General features: G+C 39.3%; 2 protein-coding genes across 3 annotated transcripts in view; both read left to right on the forward strand.

The window, feature by feature from the left end:
* Nucleotides 1-3416, forward strand: part of MYOM1 (myomesin 1) — a 73101-nt gene extending 69685 nt beyond the window's left edge. The window contains exons 38-39 of the mRNA XM_035564142.1: nt 1933-2077; nt 3259-3416. Of these exons, the coding sequence (XP_035420035.1) occupies nt 1933-2077; nt 3259-3416 (303 nt within the window). The remainder of the gene's footprint in view (nt 1-1932; nt 2078-3258) is intronic.
* Nucleotides 3417-9725: 6309 nt separating this feature from the next.
* LPIN2 (lipin 2) overlaps nt 9726-23438 on the forward strand; it is a 43579-nt gene continuing 29866 nt past the window's right edge. Inside the window, exon 1 of one of the 2 annotated variants that reach the window (XM_035564134.2) lies at nt 9726-9956. Coding sequence is in view for 1 of the 2 variants with exons in the window: in XM_035564133.2 (XP_035420026.1) it covers nt 19012-19098 (87 nt within the window). In the remaining variant the exon portion in view is untranslated. Of the gene's footprint in view, nt 9957-18725; nt 19099-23438 lie in introns of those variants that run through there. The other variant, XM_035564133.2, reaches the window with a different exon arrangement.

Consider the following 23438-nt stretch of genomic DNA (forward strand, 5'->3'; position numbering starts at 1 on the left):
CTTTATTTACCTCTAGTTTTCCTTTAGATCCATGTTAATCTTCACTTTACTTTTCACTACAAAATCCCCGATGGCATCACCTCGTGTTTCTCTGTCCAGACCTTCACTGCTTTACATCTCAACTTACAAAGGTATTTTGCCAGTTCAGGCACAGGAGTAGTCTCATGCAGTTCAAAGGGCCTGATCATGAATTTTGATTGAAGGGTGGTAGGTAAGTACATTGTTAGACTGAGACCTTAGTTAATTTCATCCACATTTAACACTGGAGATCAGAAATAACATATTTCTTCAAGATCCTTTGAGGGTGCAAAAATAATCTTTACTGGAACTGAGAAAAAAAAAAAGAGTTGTTTTTTTTCAGACAAAAAATATTTAAGAACCTTTCATCCAGATCCAAAAATATTTCAGAACCATTTGTCCAGATCCTGAACACATTTCTATAGATTAAAAACTCCTTGTCAGCCATTTTACAACAATGTCACTGATTATTAGCTGAGGAATAGCAACAGAATGCATATATATTTCCATCCTGTTGGACATTTATGATATGATATTATGCCATCTTAATAATTCTTTTCAGAACTGATCTCACAACAGCACTGTTCTTCACATCAAAATCTAAAGAACAACTGTATATATTTTCAGTGTTCTTTGTAAGGATGATCTGTGTGCATCCTTTACATACTTCCTCGTCATTTTTAACTATGGTGGCTGCAGAAATAGTGCTGTTTCCCAGGCACTCATTTTGCTGCAGTACTGGTATTTCTGTGCGGAATACGTTACTAAGTGCTGTGCAGCTAATGCTGACTTAAATTCTTGCCATCTGAGGCTTACTGTCAGCTACAGCTAATGTTAAAGGCCAAGTGGGTGCATGAGGGAATTCTTAATGTCTAGTACATGGACAATTAAGTGCTGGTTTGCTGGCATTGTGTTTAAAGGTCTTTTTCTTTTTCAAAAAATGTACAGTATGGAAGCTAATAACAAACTTAATAATTCAACAAATAATCCAGATTTAATTCAGGTTTATAACATATCAAAACATTTTAGCATGTGCTTAACTTTACGCATGAAAAGTACCACTAGAACATGTTAGGTTTATCTGGTATACATCTTTTTTATTCCAGAATGGTTTTCACATCAGAGTTATTTTTAACATGAAATTACATAAAGCTACTGTGTTTTCAGCATCTCGCATAAACGGTAAATGTGTTCACTCATCACACAGCCTTATCTACTAAAATATTTCAAACTGAAATATTTAATAGGATTATTGCAATCTTAAGTGTGCAATTATGGACAGCAATGAATCACAATCTCCGTTAAAATTAAAAAAAAAAGACTAGTTACACAGCTGTGTTTCAGACAAAGTAAAATGGCTTAATTATTATATTTCAAAATGTTATCAGGAGAATATCTGTAATTTGAGATACAGCAAGCTTTCTGAGTTTAGAGAAGAAATGTCAAATTATTTGATAATTTCTTAGTATAATATGAAGCCAGCCTACGGGTGATAAGCAGGTCATTCCATCCTGGTCCCAGAATATTACGCTATGTAAAAGCAACAACATTACATCTCTTGTCCATCTTCCCAAGTGCAAACAAGAATCCAACTTGCTCCTTGCAAGTCCTGATATCTGATGTTTATTACTTAGCCTTAGCATAATTTAAATAGCAATTGCATTTTGGCAGCAGCTTATTTCTACTATAGCATCTTCAAAAATCTGTACCGCTGCCTCCATCCATTTGGCAGAACTGCAAGGGAATACAAGAAGTGGGTCATCTCCCAGATAATAATCAGGATTCTACTTCTCTTTGGTTCAGAAGATGTATGTGCCCTGAAAATTTAAGGAGTATTTGTTTCTAAACATATCGCTTCCAGGGACTCAGTCCCCATTTCTTGCTTGTGCATTTTTTGTTCTTGCTTTGCTTCAGGTGATTGTGATTTCTGTGTCAGGCCAGACTGACATGGCTAAGCATGCTGCTAGTGTCCAAGGACAAAGTCAAAATAACGTAACTCTATCTAAAAAGAAAAAAGCAACTACAGCAAGCAAACAACATAAGGAAGGGGAGAAGAAAGGTAAGAGTGCTTTCACCTTTATGACAGCTGCTCCAATGGAAAAAAATGTTGAACATTATGCAGATAGTAATGCAGATCATCACCTCACAGGTCCCAAAGAAACAAATTTACTGTATGTATGCTCTCAGCTGACAACGAATGCAAAGTACGAATTGCCAGGTTAAACCCCAGTGAGATTTAAATCCCCATCCCACCGAGCTACCAGTTCTCACCTTGGCTCACCTGACTGATAAAAGTTCTTTAAGCCATAATACTACTGCCCAATTGCTGAATGCAGAGGAAGTATTTCCTAAGCATATATACATACACAGATTGAGTTATTTTTGTCAGCTAGACATTTGACACTTTAAAAAAAATAAGCCAGGTAAATGCCAAAGTGTTTTAGAAAACTCTGACCGTATAGCTATTTGAGATCAATGAATTATTCTCTCTTTGTTTTATGTCCATATTGAATGTTGAAGTTGGAATTATAAGCAACCATATTTCCATCCAGTCTAGAGAAAGGGTGGAAAATGAAAAGCTCTCTGGTGATTCAGCATTTTTGTATATTACAGATTTTTTCTCTCTGTTTAGACTTTTTATATAATTGCTGCTTGGACATTAATTTATTCTTCGCAACTACATTTCCCTCATGTAGGGCATTTTAGCTCCAAATAAGGCTTAAACTCCAACATTATCAGAATATATATTTTATATGCTTTTGCCCAAGTATTTTTTGTTTGTACACATTTGTACAAACAAAATGTTTGTAAAAATGTTGTATCATTGCTGACACACCATTTTATAATCTTATTCCTCCTGTTTTGGTTCCTAAGGCAAGAAGTAGGAATTAACTGCGTTCCTTTCCTCTCTTGCCTTGCTGCTATGGGTAACTTGGGACTTTTCTGAGCAGTTGTGTAAATGAGATGACTTATGTAAGAAACAATTATTTGTGCGTGTAAATGTTTTGCAGGTTCTTTCCCTTAACTTATTTAATTGGAGATCATAAATATTTGGGCTTGTTTTTGTCTCTGTGAAAAGTGGTAGTGTTTGTGATACTGAATCTCTTTAAATGGGTATAAGAAGAGGAAAAGAACATAATAAGGTCATAACCAATGCTAAGCGAAAATCTAACTCTGCATTCCTCCATGTTGCCAACTATAGTAAATACAAAGGAAATTTTATTACTTCTCCTAAATCAGATTTTATTAAGCCACATGTAGATGAAATTATTGCCACAGAAGAGACACCTGACCCAAAAGGAATCTCCACAGTGGAAAAAAAAAAGGATACAAAGAGCAACCAGCACACAGCAAAGAAGACTGATGAAAAGGCTGCAGCAGCAGAAACGGTTCCTTAGCCCACAGAAAGCCTGGAAATGGGGAATGAAACCACTGGGGAAAAAAAAGCCTTGAGTTAAATCCAATATTCTTGAATGAAGAGTATGATCTTGCTGTGATCTTACTATGTATTAATACATTTTAGCTGAGATTTCATGGGTGGTAGGCTAGCCACAGTACTGTAACACCAAAGTTTGCGTGTTTATTTTTATATGATTTGTGATACTTCATAACTTTAAATGCACAGTAGGCGTGCACTTAGGTCTCAGTATCAGAGCACTTGTATTGCAGACCTTTCTAAGTACCTTGATAATGACCCATGTACTGGCAAGATGATTCTAATTACTAGAAAATGTATGTGTTAAACAGAGGTTGTTAGAATGAATCCTGTCCAGTAAATAACTGACTTTACTGCTCTGTAAAAGAATGTTTTATGGATCAGTTAATACTTGTTAATAATAATCAGTTAATAATAATCAGTTAATAATAATCAGTTAATAATAATCAGTTTTATGGATCTGTTAATACTTGTAGGCCAACATAGCTTGAGGCAGGCCCCATTTACTTTCTCAAAGAAACCTTATGTATGGTTCTTTTAATGCCACGTGGGCTGCACTTTTTACCGTGACCACTGAAGCCACAGGGGAAGATCTCCAGAAGCAGAACCATCTCCTACAGCCACAGGGAGGCCACAGGTAGGTTTTCATTCAGTGCAGGTTTCTCTCATCCATACGTCTTTCATCAGATGGATGATGTTTGGTATGTCTTACCACCAAGACTCACATGACTGCTTTCCAGTCCTTTCCACTTCCTTAATTCCCTCCCTGCCTTGGTGAGGTACTGTGGATATAGCACTAACCCATAAAGCATCAACTGCCCCAAATGCTCATTTCTCTACACCGTTTTTGCTACTGCAATCATATTTCTGCTTCCAAAGCCTGCCGGACCCACTGTCCTCCTTCCCCTCAGTGACTCAGCCCAACACCAAAGCAGTTAAATACCTCTTCTTCCCCTCACTGGGATCAGGCCCACTGGCTTCCTATGAATCACAGGAGTGCAGCTACACATAAGCCTACATATATATAGCCCACACAGCCTTTGTGTATGGCTACACATAAACCAAGAATCTCTGCTTTAAGTCATTACTGTGTTCATTCACACATTTATATAGCGAGGATGTAAGAAAATACAACCTGTTTGTGGATGCTTAGATATGTTGGAGGACAAAGAGTTCAAGCTGAAAGATCAATAAAGCAAAGGTCAGAATTTCCTCTGTTAATATGCAAGCTGAATTCAACTTCTAAGTAACCAGAAATTATTAAGTACAAGAAATAAAAATATCGTAATTACTAGGAAAATATTTTTATTGATTCCAGTTCTTGGAAGGCTCAGTCATATTATATTGGCTTTCTCCAGATGTATTACTGATGAAAGGTTACTAAACCCTGGTGATACTTCTAGGGTGTTAGATCTACGACAAAAGTGGATATACTGAAAACATAAGAAATATCAGTTTCTAATTCATCTTCATAGAATTGTTAGTGTGAAAAAAAAAAAAAGAATCCTATATTTGCTTAAATATTGACTGCTACCCCCTCCCCAAAAAAAGAAAAAAAAAAAAGAAAAATAAGTAGTAGAAACTTAAAATATAGTACAATTAAAATCATCCTACTAGACTTAGCTACTCTTTGACACAGAGCTTGATTCGGTATTACATTGCATCTTGTTCTTTATCTGTATATCATAGTTTAAATGAGCAGAAAACTGGAGCACAGCAGGGAACTACCCAAGTGTAGGTCTCATACAGGAATGAGCATTTCTAAGCTAGGAGTTGTTTTAAATGAGAACCTTAGTGCATGTAGGTGCTCACGCAATTGTTACAGAAATTGATAAATATCTACAGATGTATGATTACATCACTCTGCCAGAGAGTTACAGTCTGGCCTTTCAAAATGTTCCACAGCTGCAGGTTGTTTCACACGGCTCTTAACTCTCTTTGCCGTGGTTATTATTTCAACCTGATTTACCTCCCTAAATATCCATCACTTCTTACAGTCCTTTTGGGTTGCAAGTGTCTCTCTCTCGCACAGACATCAATGGCAGCGTGTAAGTTATAAATAGAACAGATTCTACCACTCAGAGCCTGATCCAATTCCTGCAAAATGCCAGGGCTTTTAAAATGTGTTTTAATGGAAAACAAGCCAGAACTTGGAAGAACACTCAAACAGCCCCAAACCCCAGATAATGAAGCCCACTTTACTCCCTGTGAAGCCAATGGTGGAGCTTTTTGCTGTCATTTTAGCAGAATAAGATCTTAGCTTTTTGTTGAAAGAAAAATCAGAATTCTCCTGATATTTCAATTAATTCTATTTTTTTACTCTAAATTAAAATGGACCAGAGCATGGTTTGATTTTTTTCTTTTTTTTTTTTTAATTTGGATGGTTCCTCAAAAAGCTGGAAATGCAGTCACAGCAATATTGTCCTACTGGAAACTATTTTCTAGCCAGAAATATAGTGTTGTTATGCGTGGTAATTGAATACATAAATAAACATTGCAAAGGTTAAAAAAAAACAAACAAAACATACTTTAAAATCTTCATGTTTATTATTTAAGCTGTAGATGTTCACAAATGTAAACAAAACATTGGTATTAATCAAATATTAATATTAAATATTAACAGAATTGTTGAATATATGCTTGATGAAATTTTTCTTGCAACCTGTGTAAAATTTGCATTCTATTCTCCTTGATAATTATGAAAATTGTTTCAATCTCTGTCCCTTACGTACCTATAGAATGCATATAATTTCTGAAGCAACAGAATTGCCTATCAAACACCCAGAACCATTTGACTTTATTTAAAATCAGACACTGGCTGCAATATTTAACTGAAGTCCCACTTCTGGATCAAGTATTGTCACCTGTATATTCCACTCCCGCACTCTGGAACATAGTGGAATACTAGAACATACTACAATACTCTGGAATACCCTTTATATTCCAATTGAGAAGTATATTATAAATTCATATTTTTGCATTATAAGTATTGTATTTAAGTGTGGGAAAGTGTTGTATATAAGCTGTATTATCTAATCGCTTTCCGAAATTATAAAGTGTGTATTTTAAAGATTAAAGATGTGAAAAACAGGCTTCGTGTAGCACCGGAGTAAAGGCATTGTGGTTCCGTGTGTCCCTGAGTCCTTGTGAGAATTATTCTGGATTTGTTGCCAGTTATTGAGGAAGATCTGTCAATGGCCTGAGACTGATAAACCATATTTTGTTAATATATAAAGCAGTAATATTTGAGGCAGCTAACTGCAAAGTGAGATCATCCTTAAACTAATTAGCCTAGGGTGGACCTCCACTCTGTATCTTTGGAAATAAATATAAAGGGAATGCATGAACAATATTTCATTTAAACTGCACTTGCACAGACTGGACACCTGAAACAAATCTTTCCATGCAGCAAGTTTTCCAGTGTTGCTAAAAGGACAGTAAGTTTTAAGAACTGAAGCAAAATGTTGGCCTGAGAAAAGGGCAACAAAAGCTGTAAAGTGAAAAACATTACAGAAAATCTGTTCCACAAGGGCTTCTGGAGATGAAGGTGAGAGGGACAGTGAGGGGAAGAGACTGATAGCAAGGAGAGGAAGGAAAGCACCAGATTCAGCTGCAACTGCATTCTGCTGACTTTTCTCCTCGTCTCACTTCCGATTTCATTTTGCGGGATGTCTTTCCTGTAATCTTTCTCCTTCTGCACATTTTCAAATGCAACATCTTTCCTCTTTTCTTTCCCCAACTTTCATCTCCTACCACCCCCCCTATCTGCTACAGTCAGTTCCATTTACTATTCCATCACTCACACTAACAGCAGTAGAATACAAACTCCTACTTAATTAGGCTGTGATTTTAGCCCAGCTAAGGCTTTCTATCATGTCCATATCAGAAGATGGTTTATGAAACACCTGCCAATGATTGACAAAGAATGGAGAAATGTTGCTCATGTGAGACTTGAGCTGATTGTGCTGACTGAGCCAAATAGCCCAAAGCAGCAAACAAGCCCATCAACTACAGTGGGACTACTGGTGTGATTAAATATCTGGTGGCTCAGGTGGCTGGTAGAGGAGCCCTGATGGGGAAAAATAACAGCAACGTTTGTGGTGAAATGGCAAAATAAGCATAAATGAGGTGGCGTGTCTGTCATGGCCTGGAGGCCCTGGTTTAACTACTGGTGAGTTATGGTTGAACAAGGATTGCAAATCACACATAGATACAGATATAGAGAGATCCTATCTACACCAGTACGTGTGTAGCCCCATGCAGCCAGAATGGAAACAAATCTCACTTAATACAGCTGCAGAAAATGAAAGCCATCTTTACAGCTTGATTTTAATTTTCTGTGTTTAAGTGCAAAAGAGTGGAGAACATAAAAGGAGAATAATGAAGGCTGTCTACTTCAGACCTTCTGGTTGTCTGGAGATGATAATTTTGGAATGGAAAAGATTACCTAAGGGGAAAACATTGTGTTTTTGAATGAATACCCCTTTAATCAGAAGCTCCTTCTCCAGGTCTGAAATACAAAAGCATGACTTACCAATTTGCTACCCCTTTTCAAGTTAAGATTTTTCTGTCAGCTAAGAAGCTGGCATGCTTTTGAATTAAGCTTAATTTTATAATAGGATCTGGCTTAAATCTGACAATCTCCCTGCAAACTGTCCTGGCTGGTGTTGGAAAGGAGAACCCCCTCAGCTGAGAAATCACTTGGAGTTATGACTGGCAAAGATAAGATCATGGAAACATATATGAAAATATTGTTTGAGCAACTTCTGATGCAGTTACCCTCAGAAACTGAGGAACTAACGTGCCAAATAAGGAACACAGTAGAGAAGGGAAATGCCCTATTATGAATGCTTTGCCTTTTTAGCTGAAGCAAAGACTATGTGTTCGTGGCAGATGTTATGCTAAGATGGCTAGGTTATTATGACTCTATTATAAAATGGGAGGCATCCTTAGAAAACTGCTGCAGCTGAAACATGCTTGCACTGAAGGGTAGAAAATTGCTCCATTAATCTGTGTTGCGTCCTCATACCCAGTGCCCTAGAAAGTGTTCCAAAGCTGACTCTGAATTTACAACATAATCAAAATGGACAGGTGTGAAATCTGACCTTTCGTACTTTTTACCTATCTATGTATAATATATTGTCATGCTATCCATGTAACTCAGTGTGTGCGTCCTCTTCCAAGGACTGTTTGCTTTGAAAAAACACACCGCATGTATTGCAGGGATAGACATTTTAGTTCCATGCTCTAAGGGATTTAAATATATTATTTGCAACTAAGCAAACTCTCTATAATTTTTTATGCAGCTTGCACCAGGATGTACAGATGAACAAAAGGACCTTCTTATCTGTTTGTAGGACTGGTACAAAAGATTTTTGAGGAGGCTCTGTCAGCTGCACTGAATGGTTTGTTAATCAGCCTGTTTTCTTATGTGACAGCCATACAGAACATATGTGAGAGACCAGAATGGCTCCAACACCAAGATGGGAGCAAAGCAGAAATCTAATCAACAAACTGACAGATGAAAAAGTCATTGGTAAACAACAAAAAAAAAGAAAGTACACTAAAATAAAGAGGCAACAATGGATAGTGATAACACTAAAATCATATTTGGAAGACCTGAGCTTTATTTCCAACCATACTACTCTTCTCTTCTCTTGTTTATACTTGTTTATACTGCAGACTGTTTGGGGTGAGATTATCCTGTTTTAGTACAGTTTGGGGTGAGATTATCCTGTTTTAGTATATGTATCAGTACCAACTAGGCCTTGGGGCAATACTTGGAATCATAATCATACCTAATCAAGGCAACTTCACTGAACATCAGCGTAAATGACAAATGGGCCAAGCAGCTGCGGACCTGAAATACACATCTGTCCTGCTGGACACGTTTGGGTTTGGCAATTTTGTGCTGTCGTGAATAACTAAATAAGCCACCTGCAGCCCACCCCGGGTACCACGACGCCTTTCCACAGAGGAATGCAGCAGGAGATGCGCGAAGCTACCAACATCCCCCCCAAAAGCCGTGTTTCTCGTGAAACCCCCCACTGTCACGAGGGGCCAACAGCGGGACACGGCGGTAAAAGAGCCTGAGGAACTGGTGGGAGGAACGAGAGGCTCTGGGGCCCGCCGAGTGAGGGACTCTGCCCGTTACAGCGCCCTCCCGTCAGGGCACGCAACATGGCGGCTCCCCCCCACCCGCCCAGCGCTGGGGCAACGGCCGCCGCGCATCCGCCGCCGGCCCCTCCCACCCCCTTGCGGTCACGTGACCCCCGCGGCGAGGCGGGGCCGCGCCGCTGAGGTGGCGCGCGCTCCCACCCCCCCCCAACCCCCCCAGCTTCGCCACAGCGACCGAGCGAGCGAGCACGCGCACGGGCGTGCACGCGCTGCGCCAACCGCCTCAACCGCCGCCCGGCGTCGCTTCCATCCCCCCCCCGTCCTTCCTCCTCCTCCTCCTCCTCCTCCTCCTCCTCCGGTGCCGACCGCCGCCGGCCCCGTTGAGGTAAGTGGGGAAGGGGGAAACGTGAGGCGCTGAGGGGACGCGGGCGAAGAAGGGGGGGGGGAGGTGTTCTGCTTCCCCTTTTTTAAATTTTTTTTTTTTTAATTTAATTTTCCTGTCCGTCGCTTCTGGTGGAGGGGAGGGTGAAGTTTTAACGGCTGGAAGTAGGCTGCCGGCTTTGTGTGCGCGGTCGAGTTTCAGCCCGGTGCCCATCGCGGTTATTGTGTGGGGGCTGAGCTCCTTCCTCTCGTCAAGTGGTGACTGGGTACGTGCTGGAGGCAGCGGGGGCTCGTAGCTGAGCGAGGCGATGTGCTGCTTAAACGTAGTGCGTTGTCATCCAGAAGACTGATGTGATGAATGTAATTCTCTCGTGCATCAGTGTCTAATCTTTTGGGAACAGTATTCCAAAGCTGTCGTGAGAAAGAATTTGTTAGCCCATAATGGTATATGGCATTATTTAGGATCATGTCAGAGGGGAGGAAGATGACAGACAGTCCTACAGATCATAGAATCAGTGAGGTTGGGAAAGATCACCAACCTATCTGGTCCAACCATCCCCCTCCCACCAATCTATCTCTCTCTCCAATTTTGAATACTGAGCACTTAATGTTTGAAAAATATGTTGGAAAGGGAGTTGTGGGGAGCTGGGGGTCGGCCTCTTCTCACAGATAACCAGTGATAGGACTAGAAGGAATGGCCTCAAGTTGTGCCAGAGGAGGTTCAGGTTGGAAATGAGGAGACATCTCTTCTCAGAAAGAGCAGTCAGGCATTGGAACGGTTGCCCAGGGAGGTGGTGGAGTCACCGTCCCTGGGGGTGTTCAAGAAAAGGTTGGACATGGTTTAGTGGGTGACATTGGTGGTAGGGGGATGGTTGGACCAGATGATCTTGGAGGTCTTTTCCAACCTTAATGATTCTATGATTTTTAAGAGGGAAAATGAGTGGGTTTGTATGTATTTTAAGGATGTACAGATATTCATTAGTTAAAATGAAAAAATCTTAAGTCCCTGCATGACTTCACTTTGTGTCACTGAAAGTGTGGGCCTGGCAATCCCACACATACGTATGTATGTACATGACCGTGGTCTGTATGCATACTAGGCAGCTAGCTCCAGCCACAGCTGTCAGTTCTCTCCTAGCCCTGCTCTAGGCTTTTTGCATCCCAGAACATACAGGAATGTAAACAATTCTACTATCTCTTAGAAAAAACATCAAGGAAATCCTGTTTTATTGGAGTAAGCGAATGTTTGGTGAGATGTCCTTTAAAAACATCACTGTTATATGGTAGAATAACAGAACTGAGAAGCTGATGTTAAGAAGTTTCTAAATAAACTCAGGATGTTGGGGAGTTTGAAATGCTCCATTATGTGGCTCCATTACTACAGTAAGAATAGGTAGTGCTGAAAGGCTGTAGTAAGCAATTACAGTATTAATTGTTAAGCTCATAGCCTAACTTTTCAGTTATCAAAATATTTGTTTATTTCAATGGCCTGTAAAAAAAAGTGCTGTTTGTACATGTCTTATTCTCAGAACTTAATGCTTCGGATTGTTAGAAAATTAAGTTACTTGTTTGTTATTCGGTACTAGTCAAACATACGTCTGAAATGTTGTTGTATTGCAGTGCAGAGAACTTTGCCCTTGTTCCCTACCTGCAGCATTTCTTTCCACTTGTGTAAGGCTGTGATCGGTTATGGGGAAATGTAAGCTGTGCTTTTTTTGCACTTGACACCTCCTTATGTATCTGAAGCCCAGAGGCTGCACACAGGAGCCGTTCTTTGCGCTACATGCTTTTTTATGTCTCTGTCTCTCTGAGAAATTGCCATCTAGTTCAGATAAAGCTGAAAAGATTTTGTTCTAAGTCACACTGGGAACTTTGATAAAAGCTAAAGATTAAATTAGTTGCATTTGGTATTGTGTTTTTTTCTCCTCAAAGATGCTTACATAGCTAAGACTCCAGAATTTTCTTCTTTTTCTTTTTTTTTTTTTTTAAAGTTAAATGCAAGGTTGCAACATGTAGGAGACCAGGGAGTCAGTTCTTCAGTGTCTTTGTGTGTGAGCATCGAGTATCTGAGCTGAATTATAACACTGCTATTTCTGTTTTTAGTAAAATAGATTTGGCTTCTACATGGAGTAACTTCTAATCACTGTGTATGTCGTGAATTGCAAACACCTGATATGTAACTGTCTGAAAGAGATGAAAGGATAGCTTCTGGTGTGAGATCTGGTGCTGCAAGTTAAATATATCCACAGTGAAAAAGCTTTCAGGTTTATACAAACCAGTGAGTGGTACGTTTGTGATCAAATTTCACTCTGAAATACATGCTTTAGATGTGTTCCTGCAATACTGGGCAAATTCTAAGAATGGAACAAAGTAGCATGCTGTATCCCAATGACTTTTAGATCTTGCAGTGCTGATCAGAAGTACTTTCATGAACTTCTGATCTCACTGCTCTCTGCAACTTCCTGGGGAGGGGACATGCAGAGGAAGGTCTCTGCTTCTGGTAACCGATGTCAGGACGCACAGGAACGGCACAGAGCTGTGCCCAGGGAGGTTCAGACTGGACATCGGGAAACATTTAGTTACCTTAGGGGTGGTCAGACTCTGGAACAGGCTTCCTAGCGAGGTGGTTGGTGCCACATGCCTGTCAGTGTTCAAGAGGCATTTGGACAATGCTTTCAGCAATATGCTTTTTAACTTTTGGTTGGCCATGAGAGGTCAGGCAGTTGGAATGGCTGAGTGCCCCCATCCCTGGAGATGTTCAAGGCAGGGTTGGATGAACCTGATCTAGTGGGTGGCATCCCTGCCCATGGCAGGGGGCTGGAACTGGGTGATCTTTAAGGCCCTGTCCAACCCAAGCTGCCCTATGATGTCTGAAGGTTCCTTCCAACTGAACTACTCTATCTAACAAGTCACTGAACGTACGTTTTAAAGCTCTACAGTAACGCAAAAGTGTCATTTCTGTAAATACCTCTGTAGGTAAGCGGAGTTTAAAGAATTATAAATAAAATAACCTACTTCAAGCATAGAAGAATGCTGCTGCTACAAAGAATGTTTTGCTTTAAAATGAGCTTTTACTCTGCCTAGCTGCCCTCTCTCCTTTGTCACAAGCATTCAGGTATATTGTAACTTCAGGGCTTGTGTTTCTGTTGGTGTTGCCAGGCTGGTTTGATACACAGCTGTCGTGCCAAGTCAGGCCTGAATGTAAAGACACTGGAGGACAGAGCTTACCCATGCTTTTGGGGGATTAACGTTTCTTCTTTCTTTAATAAGAATTTAATGTTTTCTTGTGTTTATGTTTCAAGGGAATTTCAAATTAAAGGATGCTAGCTTGCCCTTGTTAAGTATTTTGTTGTTATCAGTGTCTTTCAGCTTTGCAGTAATGTCACTTGACAACATGCAACCACAAGTTGTCCCGAGTCATTCAGTGCTATTCCCAAAACCAAGGGAGGTCTCATCACTGCAGTCTTTATCGAGTGAACAGATAAGAATTTTAACTGAGCAATTAGTCCATTTCTTTGTCCAAAATGCTGAAGTTCAATACCAGAAATCCAAATACATTAATAATAGAAAAGTCTCCAGTGTACCATGTGGCATTTCTGTGTTGGTCACTGTGGCTGAAGTGAACACGTGCTAAACCAGTCGTAGGCCATGTCTTTAGACGTACAAGTCTTTTCAACTGCGTAACTGTCTCCTCAGGAAATACAGGTTTTTTGGCTTGATGGTTATGACAGGCCTTTTAAAGGATACACGTAGAGGACTCTCTGCAAAGTTCTTGCAAAGAAGAGCTTTGAATAATAAATTGTAGCTGATATTACATTACAGATGGAAGAAATTCTCTCTCACTTGCTTAACTATAGAATTTAGTGTGTTCTGTGAACTAAAATAGTAATTTTTTAAAAGTAAATTCTTAGTCTTAAAGACTTTTATTCCTCAAATGAAGCGTGTATGTTAACAGAAACAAGAAATCTGTAGGGCTGCTTTGCAGGTTTGTCATGTCTCGTATATATGGTACAGGCTTGCTGTTATATGCTAAGGGTGAAGAGAAGTATCCTTCAGACCGATGTGTGATCTCTGTTCATTAAAACTTAATAATGTTGGTAGATTGCATTTGGTGAATGAGTAAGCATATGCTGCTTTGCTCAGCTATATCGAATCTTCCCCTTCCCAACATCTGATGCTCTGCATACCTTTGGGTGGGAATTCAGCATTTTTACCTATTTTTCTAATAAAATAGCAAAGTCTTATGTGCAAATTCAATGTATAGATGCCTTGCTATTTTGATATGAGTGCATCAACTCAAGCAAGGCTATGGAGAGTTTAGCAAGTAAAAGAGGTTTCTTGTTTGCTTATATATATACTATATTTTGAACTTCTTGGGTATTTCAGGTATTTGTTTCTCAGAATAAGTACATTTCTGTTTGTTCCTGTCAGCCTGAAAATATGTGCTAGTCTCAGATCTTATACTCATGTATCCATCCTAGAGGTAACTAAATAATTTACTGTTAATAGATAGGATGCTTTTCTTGCTTAAATACACATGCTTTGATTTTGAGGTAGGGAAGGTTGGAGGAAAGTGTAAATACACCTGAGGCAGATCAGTGTATGGAGAGACTTCTTGGGCAGTGGAAAAAGTAGACAGGTAATGGGTTGCTTGTAGGGGAAATGCTTAGTGCTTTCTAGAAATATTCAGGAAAAGCTTCATCTGGCTGCTTCTCTTGTGTCATGCAAAATGAGATTCAGACATTTTGGTTACTGTGGCGTGTATCTAGAGATAAGTGCGACCAAGGGTGATGCAGCGGTGGAACAGTCTGTGCTGCTGGAAATAGATTGTCTGCCAAGCGGGGCAGACGCTTGGGTGCGATATGCCCGTGCAGATTTTGGAAGGGTGCAGTCTGCACTAGCCAGCTATTTCTTTTCAGTACCTTGAAAGAAGCTAATGTCTTCACATACATCATTTGGTTTGTGAATGTAACAAGTTTTTGGTTGAACTGATCATTTCATCAATAAAACGTGCTTTAAGAGCTCTTGAAGTATTCTTTCTTCTTCCTCTGAAGTTGCTTTGTAAACAGAAAAAAAAATAAGAAAATTGAAGACAGGGCTCAAGTTAATGAAGGAAAGATGCCATAATACTGGAATCGGATGATTCATAGTAAGTCATTCAGATATAAGTGGTGACACATTACAAAAGGGACATGCCTATGCAAAGTGGATTTTCTTTCTTGATACTTTTTTTTTCCTGAAATCAAAAAAATACTTAAGCTGCACTGACGAATCATCTCCTTTGAATGTCTAACTGCCAGGAGATCCTGCAGAAACGGAGTTTGCTATCTTGCATTCCAGATGGAAAACTAGACATTTGATTTTATTCATTTTTAATCACTGGTTTAGGGGACAGTGCATTGCTTGTTGCTTTTGTATCACTGGTGTTTCTCTACAATCTGTTAACTCCTTGGATTCTTGTACCATCCTATTATTACTCGTGATAAGTGTTTTTTTCATTATTTCAATACTTATATTTTGGACAGCTGGAAATTTTAGGTAAATCAGGTAACGTTGCCTTTTATTTTTCTGGCATTTTTGAGCAGAACTTGATTTTTGCTCACAACAAAATTCGCCAAAGTGGAAAAATATTCTCACTATATGCTAGGCACGTTTAGCCTTTATATGGAAAACTGTAGCAGGTATTTTATTTTTTTTACAAGAATTGAAACTAGATAATATCTTTCCCCTCTAGTAGAGGAAAATCTCTAGTTGTTTTCTCTGGGAAAAAATCTCTTTTAGAAGGGATTGAAGGCAGATGGTCTTCGTTCAGTATGTCTTCTGTAATTCATGTGTAAATATATTTTCATTTGGCACAGTTATTAGTCTTTATATTAGGTTTAAAAGTCCATAATGAGAATGGATAGACTTTTGCAGTTAAAAGTAACAACGATGCTGCACTGAATGTATTTTACCTCAAGCAGGAATGAGCAGAGCTTAATATCCAGGTTTGGTAAGCAAATGCTTCAGCGCAGGGCTGCAGTCGAGATCTCAGGCGCAGGAAAGCGTTCTCAGTCACAGTCTGATTTTCGTAATATCTACGAGAGAATTGGGAACTCTTCCACTTTGTTTGCACCCTATAGCCAAAGCATTACCAGTGCATGAAAATAAAGTGGGTTGGAATTCAGGATTCAGAGTTGGGCCTTAGGGAGAAAGGACCTTTTCCCATGTCAGGATGAGGTGTGAGGCTAAGAGCTGTGGTGCTTAAGACTTGGCTAATGGTAAGTAAAAGAATTTGGGGGCAGGATGGAGACATGGAACATGGACAAAGACAGGTTGTCCCGTACTTGCTGTATGTATAATGATTCCTTAGAGAAGGATACATTTGTCTCAATTGCTTGTCTCAGCAAATTTCCCCAGATCCGTGAGTGACTTGTGATTGTGTTCTCGTAGAAGCTCCTGCCAGCAGGATTTCTGCTTGCTTCCTTCTCTCAAGACCTTAGAACAACATGTACTGAGGAGAGCTGGGGAAAAGTCCTAGAGCTGTGTTCTGGCCTTGCTGCTTCTACAGTTCCTGTTCAGTGCAATCAAATCACTGAGATATAATTTTCAGTGGCAATCAGAATTCTTGTTTGTTTGTTTTGCAATGATCACCTGGGATATGTCAATACAGCACGTGGAAGAAATGTTTTGAATATACCTCTTTGAGGTAAATAATAACACTGGGAAACTGCACAGTAAAGTTTTAACTTTAAAAAAAATAAAATCTGTGGTTTTAATTCTTAATCTCCTGGACTTAGTTTTCCATTCCATAGTTGAAAAAAAATAAGCCTGCATCTCTGGGATGCTTTAAAACTAAATTAATAGAGCCAAATGTATTATGACGGTTACTACAAAAAAAGTACCATTTAAAAATGGAATTGTATTTCCATCAGGAAGCATGAATGAGCAATGGGGTAAGATGTGGAGATCCACAAAGAGCAGGGAAGAAAACAAATACAGTGTGCTGACTGATCTTTGTCAGCAATATTCACTGGCATGAGTCTAATTAAAAAACTCGTATGTGCTTTCTGAGGCTGAACCACAACAAAATCAACCCTATAGCAAAGAGTTGGTTTAAGCTGACAAATATTGCTTCTAATGCTTTCCAAATTTTGTCTATTTGCTTTTTAAAACTGAAGCTAATTTTCTTGTATGAATTGTAAGTAAATAGCATTGTAGTTAAAAACAAACTTACTCAGAGGGAATTACATTTAATTTAACTTATTAATATTGTGAAATAAAAGACAGAGAGGCTTCCTAAACACGCAGAGCTTATTACCTAAGCCTTGCCTTGCTACCTGCATTTAAAAAAATAAAGCAGTGACTGCAGTGTGATCTGCATTCTGGAAAAGCTGTTTTCTAAATCACTTCTAAAAGCTTTGAAGAAAATTAATGCTAATCTGAAATACTGAACAGTTCTAAAATAAAACAGATATAACAAAATAGCTTTGATTGTTGTGTGTCCAAAGTCAAAAGTGCTTGAAGAGAAGCACTGTCTTAGAAAGCTGGCTTTTGTTGTGCTCATAAACTTGTTTCATAACGTATTTAAATGGAACACACGTGATAAAGGAGTGATGAACAAGCAGATAAAAATTGAGTGTATCCTAGTAATTCCTAATATCCTTTGAAAACCCGTGTCAGATCTGCTAACAAAACCAGTAATCTATCTTGTGAAGTCCCATTAAATGTGAGTTTGTTCAGTATATAGAAAAGGACCCAGAGATGGGAGCAGCTTATTGCAACCTTACCGCAGTTGTGCATTGAGTGGTGGGATCGCTACGAGTATGTCATCAAGTCTGATTTAATTTTGGCCTTGGGTGTAATTCCTGAATTCTTTTAGAAACGCAGGAGTGATTTGGTTGCATCCAGTATAGTTATTCATTGTCCCTGCATCAGAGTTTAACACATCAATTTAAAAAACATAGAGGAGGAGAGAGTGAAGTTGGTAGTAGAATCTGAGATGGTCTTTGAGCTTGCAATTCAAGTAGTCCTACGCATTTTTCTGTAGCAGGCACAGATTAACAACATGGGGGTTGAGGGGTGGGAGAAGAACATTAATGGTCCCCAGGAATGTGTCTCCCATCCCCAGATCACAGGGATAGAATTGTTTCCTTGTCCTTCTCCACTTCCTCACCTAGCCAGGGTATGATTTAGAGAAGAAATGACACTTCAAAATTCCTAAGAACAAAAAATTATCAGAACAAAAAATCTTAGTCATGGAGTATACAGCAAGCTTGAATGTGTTGTCCGCGCATGCAAGTTACACTGCTTTAACAATTCTGTTTCAATAAAGTAGGAATGTTTCCACAGGAGGAAATAATGTTTATTTTGACGTACCTTTTTTTTTTGTATGGTTTGGTATAAGCTTGATACCAGGTCAATTGTCTATTTACTATTACAATGCTATTTCAAAAAGGGGGAAAACGTTCCACAAATACCAGCTGTCATCATATTTGTCCAATAACCTTGAATAGGCAGCCCGGTGAAGCCATCAGTGGGGGGAACACGCCCTTGGAGGGGCAACTGGTGTTCTTGAACACCGTGTGCAGCAGCCTGGGCTCGAACTTGGAATGCTGCCACAGGTGGTAAAGTCATAACAGTGGGCAAAAAGTCTCCAAGTGACCCAATGCAGACTTTGCTTAAGAATCATTAACCAAATCCCTGTTTCTTTTCATGGGAGCTTCAGCTACAGCCATGTGACCAAACGTAACGCAAGATCAGTACCTATCAGAGCAAACATATGGCAAAGTCTGTCCGTGTTAGTGCTTATCTCAAAGAGTGCAAGGGGGCTGCGACATTTCAAGCAAAGCCTATTGGTGAGGGAGTTTCTATGTGAGGTTTCTTAAAGAAGTGCTTCCTTTTTAATCTTGGTCTTGCGTGGGAAAGTACACTGAACGTTTTCCTCTAAGAGACCAAAAGTTTCGCATAGCTCTTCTACCCCTCTATGGAAGGAGAAGAAATGCTGATCCAACGTTCTGCTATGGCTGTGAACTTTGCGTTTACTTGTACTTTGGAAAGTTAGTTTGCTATTTTCTGAGATGAATTTCTCAGAAAAGTATGATTTTGAAGATAACTTCAATAGAAATGTTGCTGCTGCCCATGGAAGGGTTCCTTCTGGAATCTTGGTGAGTTTGACATTTATTGCTAATTATGGGTTCCTACAGCTTAATTAGCTACAAAATCACCTGCTTATATCTTTCTGTGTGGAAGACTTAAGGTGATCAACAGATTTGCTTGGTTTCCCCACTTTTGTTCCGTAAGTGCTCTGTGTAGTACTAGGAACAATCCTAAACCACAATTAAAACCTTACTTTTAGGAGGAAAGTCGGGTTTGTTCTGGTTGTTTGCTTGTTTTTGCCAAGTAGACCTTGTGCTACAGTGGTTGTTTTGTATGGTCTCAAAGTTTTTCCTCTGGTTAGGTAAAGTGCCTGCCTCGTAAATATATATGCATGCAAGCATAGGCAAGGTGAGATAAACTGGGGGAAGCCAGTGCTATGCTTGATTTTTATTTTGCTTTTCTACCTAATCTCTTGAAATACATGCAACTTCTTTGCTGTTTACATCATTGCTACCTTTTAATCCTCTAGCTGCAGCTCAAAATAAATGGGATATAAGAGTATCTACTCTCTTATAGGCTAAGATCTACATTTAACTAACTGTTTTTTTTGCTCTGATAGTTAAAATTCATACCCTCTAAAGCTGTGTATCTCTAGAGCAATCTGATAACTGTCTCTGAGTAACTTGCACTCTTCTTTTTCTGCTGTTGAACCAGGCATTTGTAGTGTTCAGTCCGGGTGTGCCTGCATGAGAGGTGGTGCCTTTAAGAACACCAAAACAAACAAACAAAAAATGGTTTGTCTTTGCTAAAGCAATATTCCAACTGCACGGGAAACACACATTTGTGGGCAGTCTTTGGATTATATCGTGTGTTTGTATATAGGTATTCCTGAACAACATAAGTTGTTCAAGAAGACTTGTTGGTTTTGTAGCAGCCCAAATAACATCCATGTTAATGGTACATGGATATAATTCTCCCACTCAGGTTATACAAACATAACCATTTCCTGGTTCTTAAGTTCTTAAAATCTGGATATCTATTGCGTAGCGTATGTTAAATTCTTAATCTGAGGTGTAGTACAGTTTAATCATTTTTGAGAGCCATTTTATTCCTCATCCTGTAGCATGAGGAGTTCAACCAACATATGCAGGGTTAGTTTAGTATTTTATAGATGAGGGTAGGCGAATTTTATTTTTAGTTCTTGAACTTCCGAGGCAGATATTTTCCTTTGCATTTACTTTTGTGTGTCTTCCTTTCTCTTACCCTCCCCCCCAGACACGGTTTCAGTTTCTGCCTATTGCTGTGTAAAGGCTTCTTGGTGTGAAAAGAATCTTTTTAGGACAGTGTCTTTCAGATCCTTTCCTCCATTCCACTTACAGTTCATTTCACTTAGTAATATTACTATATTCAGCTGTATGAGTTCATGCAAGCTAGGTGGTATTGCTTAAACATTCAAAAATCAATCTCTCTGGAGCCCCAGAGTCACAAAAAAAAAATTCTGCTGCGAGATCTTAGATATTGGTAGGCTTTTCAATTTGCTATCCTAGAAGAATGAGTAGTAGTCAGCTGTAACAACTTCATCTTTTGTGCAGAGTTCAGGAATTTGGCTGCCTCAGGTAATATGTATGCTCTGGATATCAAAACAAATTTGAAAGCTAAACAGGATTGCAAAGTGTTACTGCATTGCCCTTTCTGAACTTGTCTTGTCCATCAAACATCTTGAATTGCAGAACTGGAAATTGTTTTTAGGTTGTTGTAGCAGGTTATGAAGGTATATTGCTCTTGGAGTCATGCTGCTTTCAGGGCAACGACACTTGAAAAATGTTTACTAAGCTTGACATAACTAAGAATGTTATCTAGGAAGTTCTTTATCTTGCTTCCTATTCTGTGATCTGAGGTATTTCTATTAGATTTGCAAGAATTATCACAGGAACATTTTACATTGTTGCTATCTGTAGTCAGATTCAGTGCTGCTCACCACAAATTTTCCATGAATGTACAATAAAATTCTAAGGGAAAAAAAAATCTAGCCGGGGTAAGCTTGACATTTGAGATAAATGAAACGTCTCATGTTTCTCAGGCATGTGGTCACCCTGTTTCTAATCAATCTCGTTCGCTTTAGTTTGAACCTTCTTAAATAAGATGTTTATCTTGCAGGGTGAACTGTTATGTTAAAAGCTGAACTTGTAAACTATGATCATCTTTTCTTCTTGCCTTTTTTTCCTTTTAAAAATATGTAACAATAAAGGTAGATTAGTCTTTTAAGTTCTGATACAGATGTGTGGTGTTTTTTTTCCTTCATGGCTCTGCTTTTTGCAGCTGATGTCTTTCAATAATAAGTGCTCTGTGGTGAGGAAGTTGTTACTGTAGGTGTAGCAAGTGGCTTATCCCTGGAAGGTGCTTTGTAATCCTTATTTTACAAAAAGTGTTTCTCTAGGTATCTCTTGGATGACTTCTATCCCACTATCCCGAAGTGCCACCGCTTCTGAGGTATGCAGCACATATCTGGACTCTTTTTCTGGGTGGCCTTTAGGTCCCTTCCAGTTTGACCCTTTCTATGGTTAAGACTTGGACCATTAAAAGCTTCTTTGTAAACATTTTTGATACTCACTAGGTTCAAAAGTTCATATTTTTTTCATACATGAGGGGTTATTCTGTTTGTGCGATCCAAAAAGTCATGCTGTCAGCTACAGAGCTATAAGTGAGATGTGTAGAAGAGGTAACCTTCCTCGCAGGAAAGTAAGCGTGTGTGCACTAGGTGCATGGTTCTAGTCTTAGGGGCTTTAGGGGTGGTTTTCTGTGGTTAGGCAAGATTGTCTGTGAGGACAACTAGAATATCTACCATCTCAGCTCAGTCCTTAACAGCTGGAAATTCTGAGCTTTTAAATAGCCAGTACGTAAATAATAGGGAATTCCTCACTTAGGCCTACTTCTCAGGTCCTGTTTGTTGAAATGAAATATATGGAATGGATGCTCTGTAAAGGATGGCTATTCCTGATCGTGTCAAACATCTGACAAATTCGGTCATCTTGGCATCATGAAATCACTTTTCTGTGTAAGCAGTACCAGAGTCCCCTTGGAAGTGGCCAAAGTCTAGATGTGAATGACAACATCTGTCAGAGAATTTCCCCTGTAGCTTAAGTAAGGGTTGACTGTCAGCATAGGGCAGGATTAATTGCTTAAAGAATAAAAAATAAAAATATTGCAGCCTTTCTTTTTTGGGTTGCAGCTCCATGGGATGCAGCAAATATCTCCCCTGTCAAAAGGAAGATGTTCAGTTCCCTGCTGCAGCCTTTTCTTGTAGCGCTCTGGTGTCTGCCTGGTGTTTGTCACGTTCTTGTGAGCTGATCAAACTTCCTGACTGAAGCACCCAGACGAAAACTGGGTGTGCTTGCAAGCTGCAGGCAGCTCACTGAGAGGGGCTGGTGAGGAAGGGTTGAAGCACGGCCTCCCAGTCTTGCAAGTGAGCTGCTATTTTGTTAGCAAGCAATTTTACAGTTGCACGTGAAACTAATTGGAGGTGAAACTGATTTTTATTAATTGCTAATGTTAATAAGGAGGCCGTTCTGCTAATTTCATTAGTTGCTCAATGACAGTCTCTTCTCATCTTCGTCAGCCACGTTGTGCAAAAGCTATGGGAGAAAATTCTCTAGCATGCTACCTAGCGTGGTAATCCTGTGGCTAATGCCAAAACAATTGCCAATCTAGATTGTCAAGCCTCTATCTTTGCTTGTTAGCTTTTCTATCCTTCTAAGTTTTCTGGAGAGGAATGGTGTTTGTTTTGTAATTTTAAATCTAAATATGATTAGCTATTGTGCATATGTTGGACTTGAAAAGCCCAGAAAGGGGAAAAATACTTAAACAGCTGTGCTCTCTCTGAAAGTAGTTTGAGATTTCGTGCACGTTTATAGTTATATTGGTCCTGTTAGATGTCTACAGAATCAGTTCCTTTTGAATGAATGCAGTGCACCCTGTGTGACTCTAAAGCAGGCTTTGAAGGCTCAGAATGGAAATACTTGATGAATTACCCAGCCAAGGAAAGCAGTATCAGGAGGAAAAACTCTTGTAGTGTAATAGAGTTTTGGTTAGAGGCATTAAGGAAAATCTTAAACGTCATCTTGAATAGAATTTGAAACCCTGTTTGGAGGCTAATAAAAACAGATAAGCAAATAGACAAATTATTTTTGGATCTCTTTGAACAAATATTATCCCCAAATAGATTTTTATAGTTTAAGCCCAGTTATAGGTTGTGTTTGTGTGCTTTGCTTGTTTGCAGTGGCTCTTTGTTCTCCCAACAGTGTCTTCAACTTCAGAGTTGTGCATTCTCTTGGATGTACTTGAAATGGGTTTGTAGCAATCTTTTGGGTGGGAGACAGGAGAGGGCAGAATAAGGAAAGGTTGCACTCAG

The sequence above is a fragment of the Cygnus atratus genome, chromosome 2 (assembly GCF_013377495.2).
Source record: "Cygnus atratus isolate AKBS03 ecotype Queensland, Australia chromosome 2, CAtr_DNAZoo_HiC_assembly, whole genome shotgun sequence".
Lineage (NCBI taxonomy): Eukaryota > Metazoa > Chordata > Aves > Anseriformes > Anatidae > Cygnus > Cygnus atratus.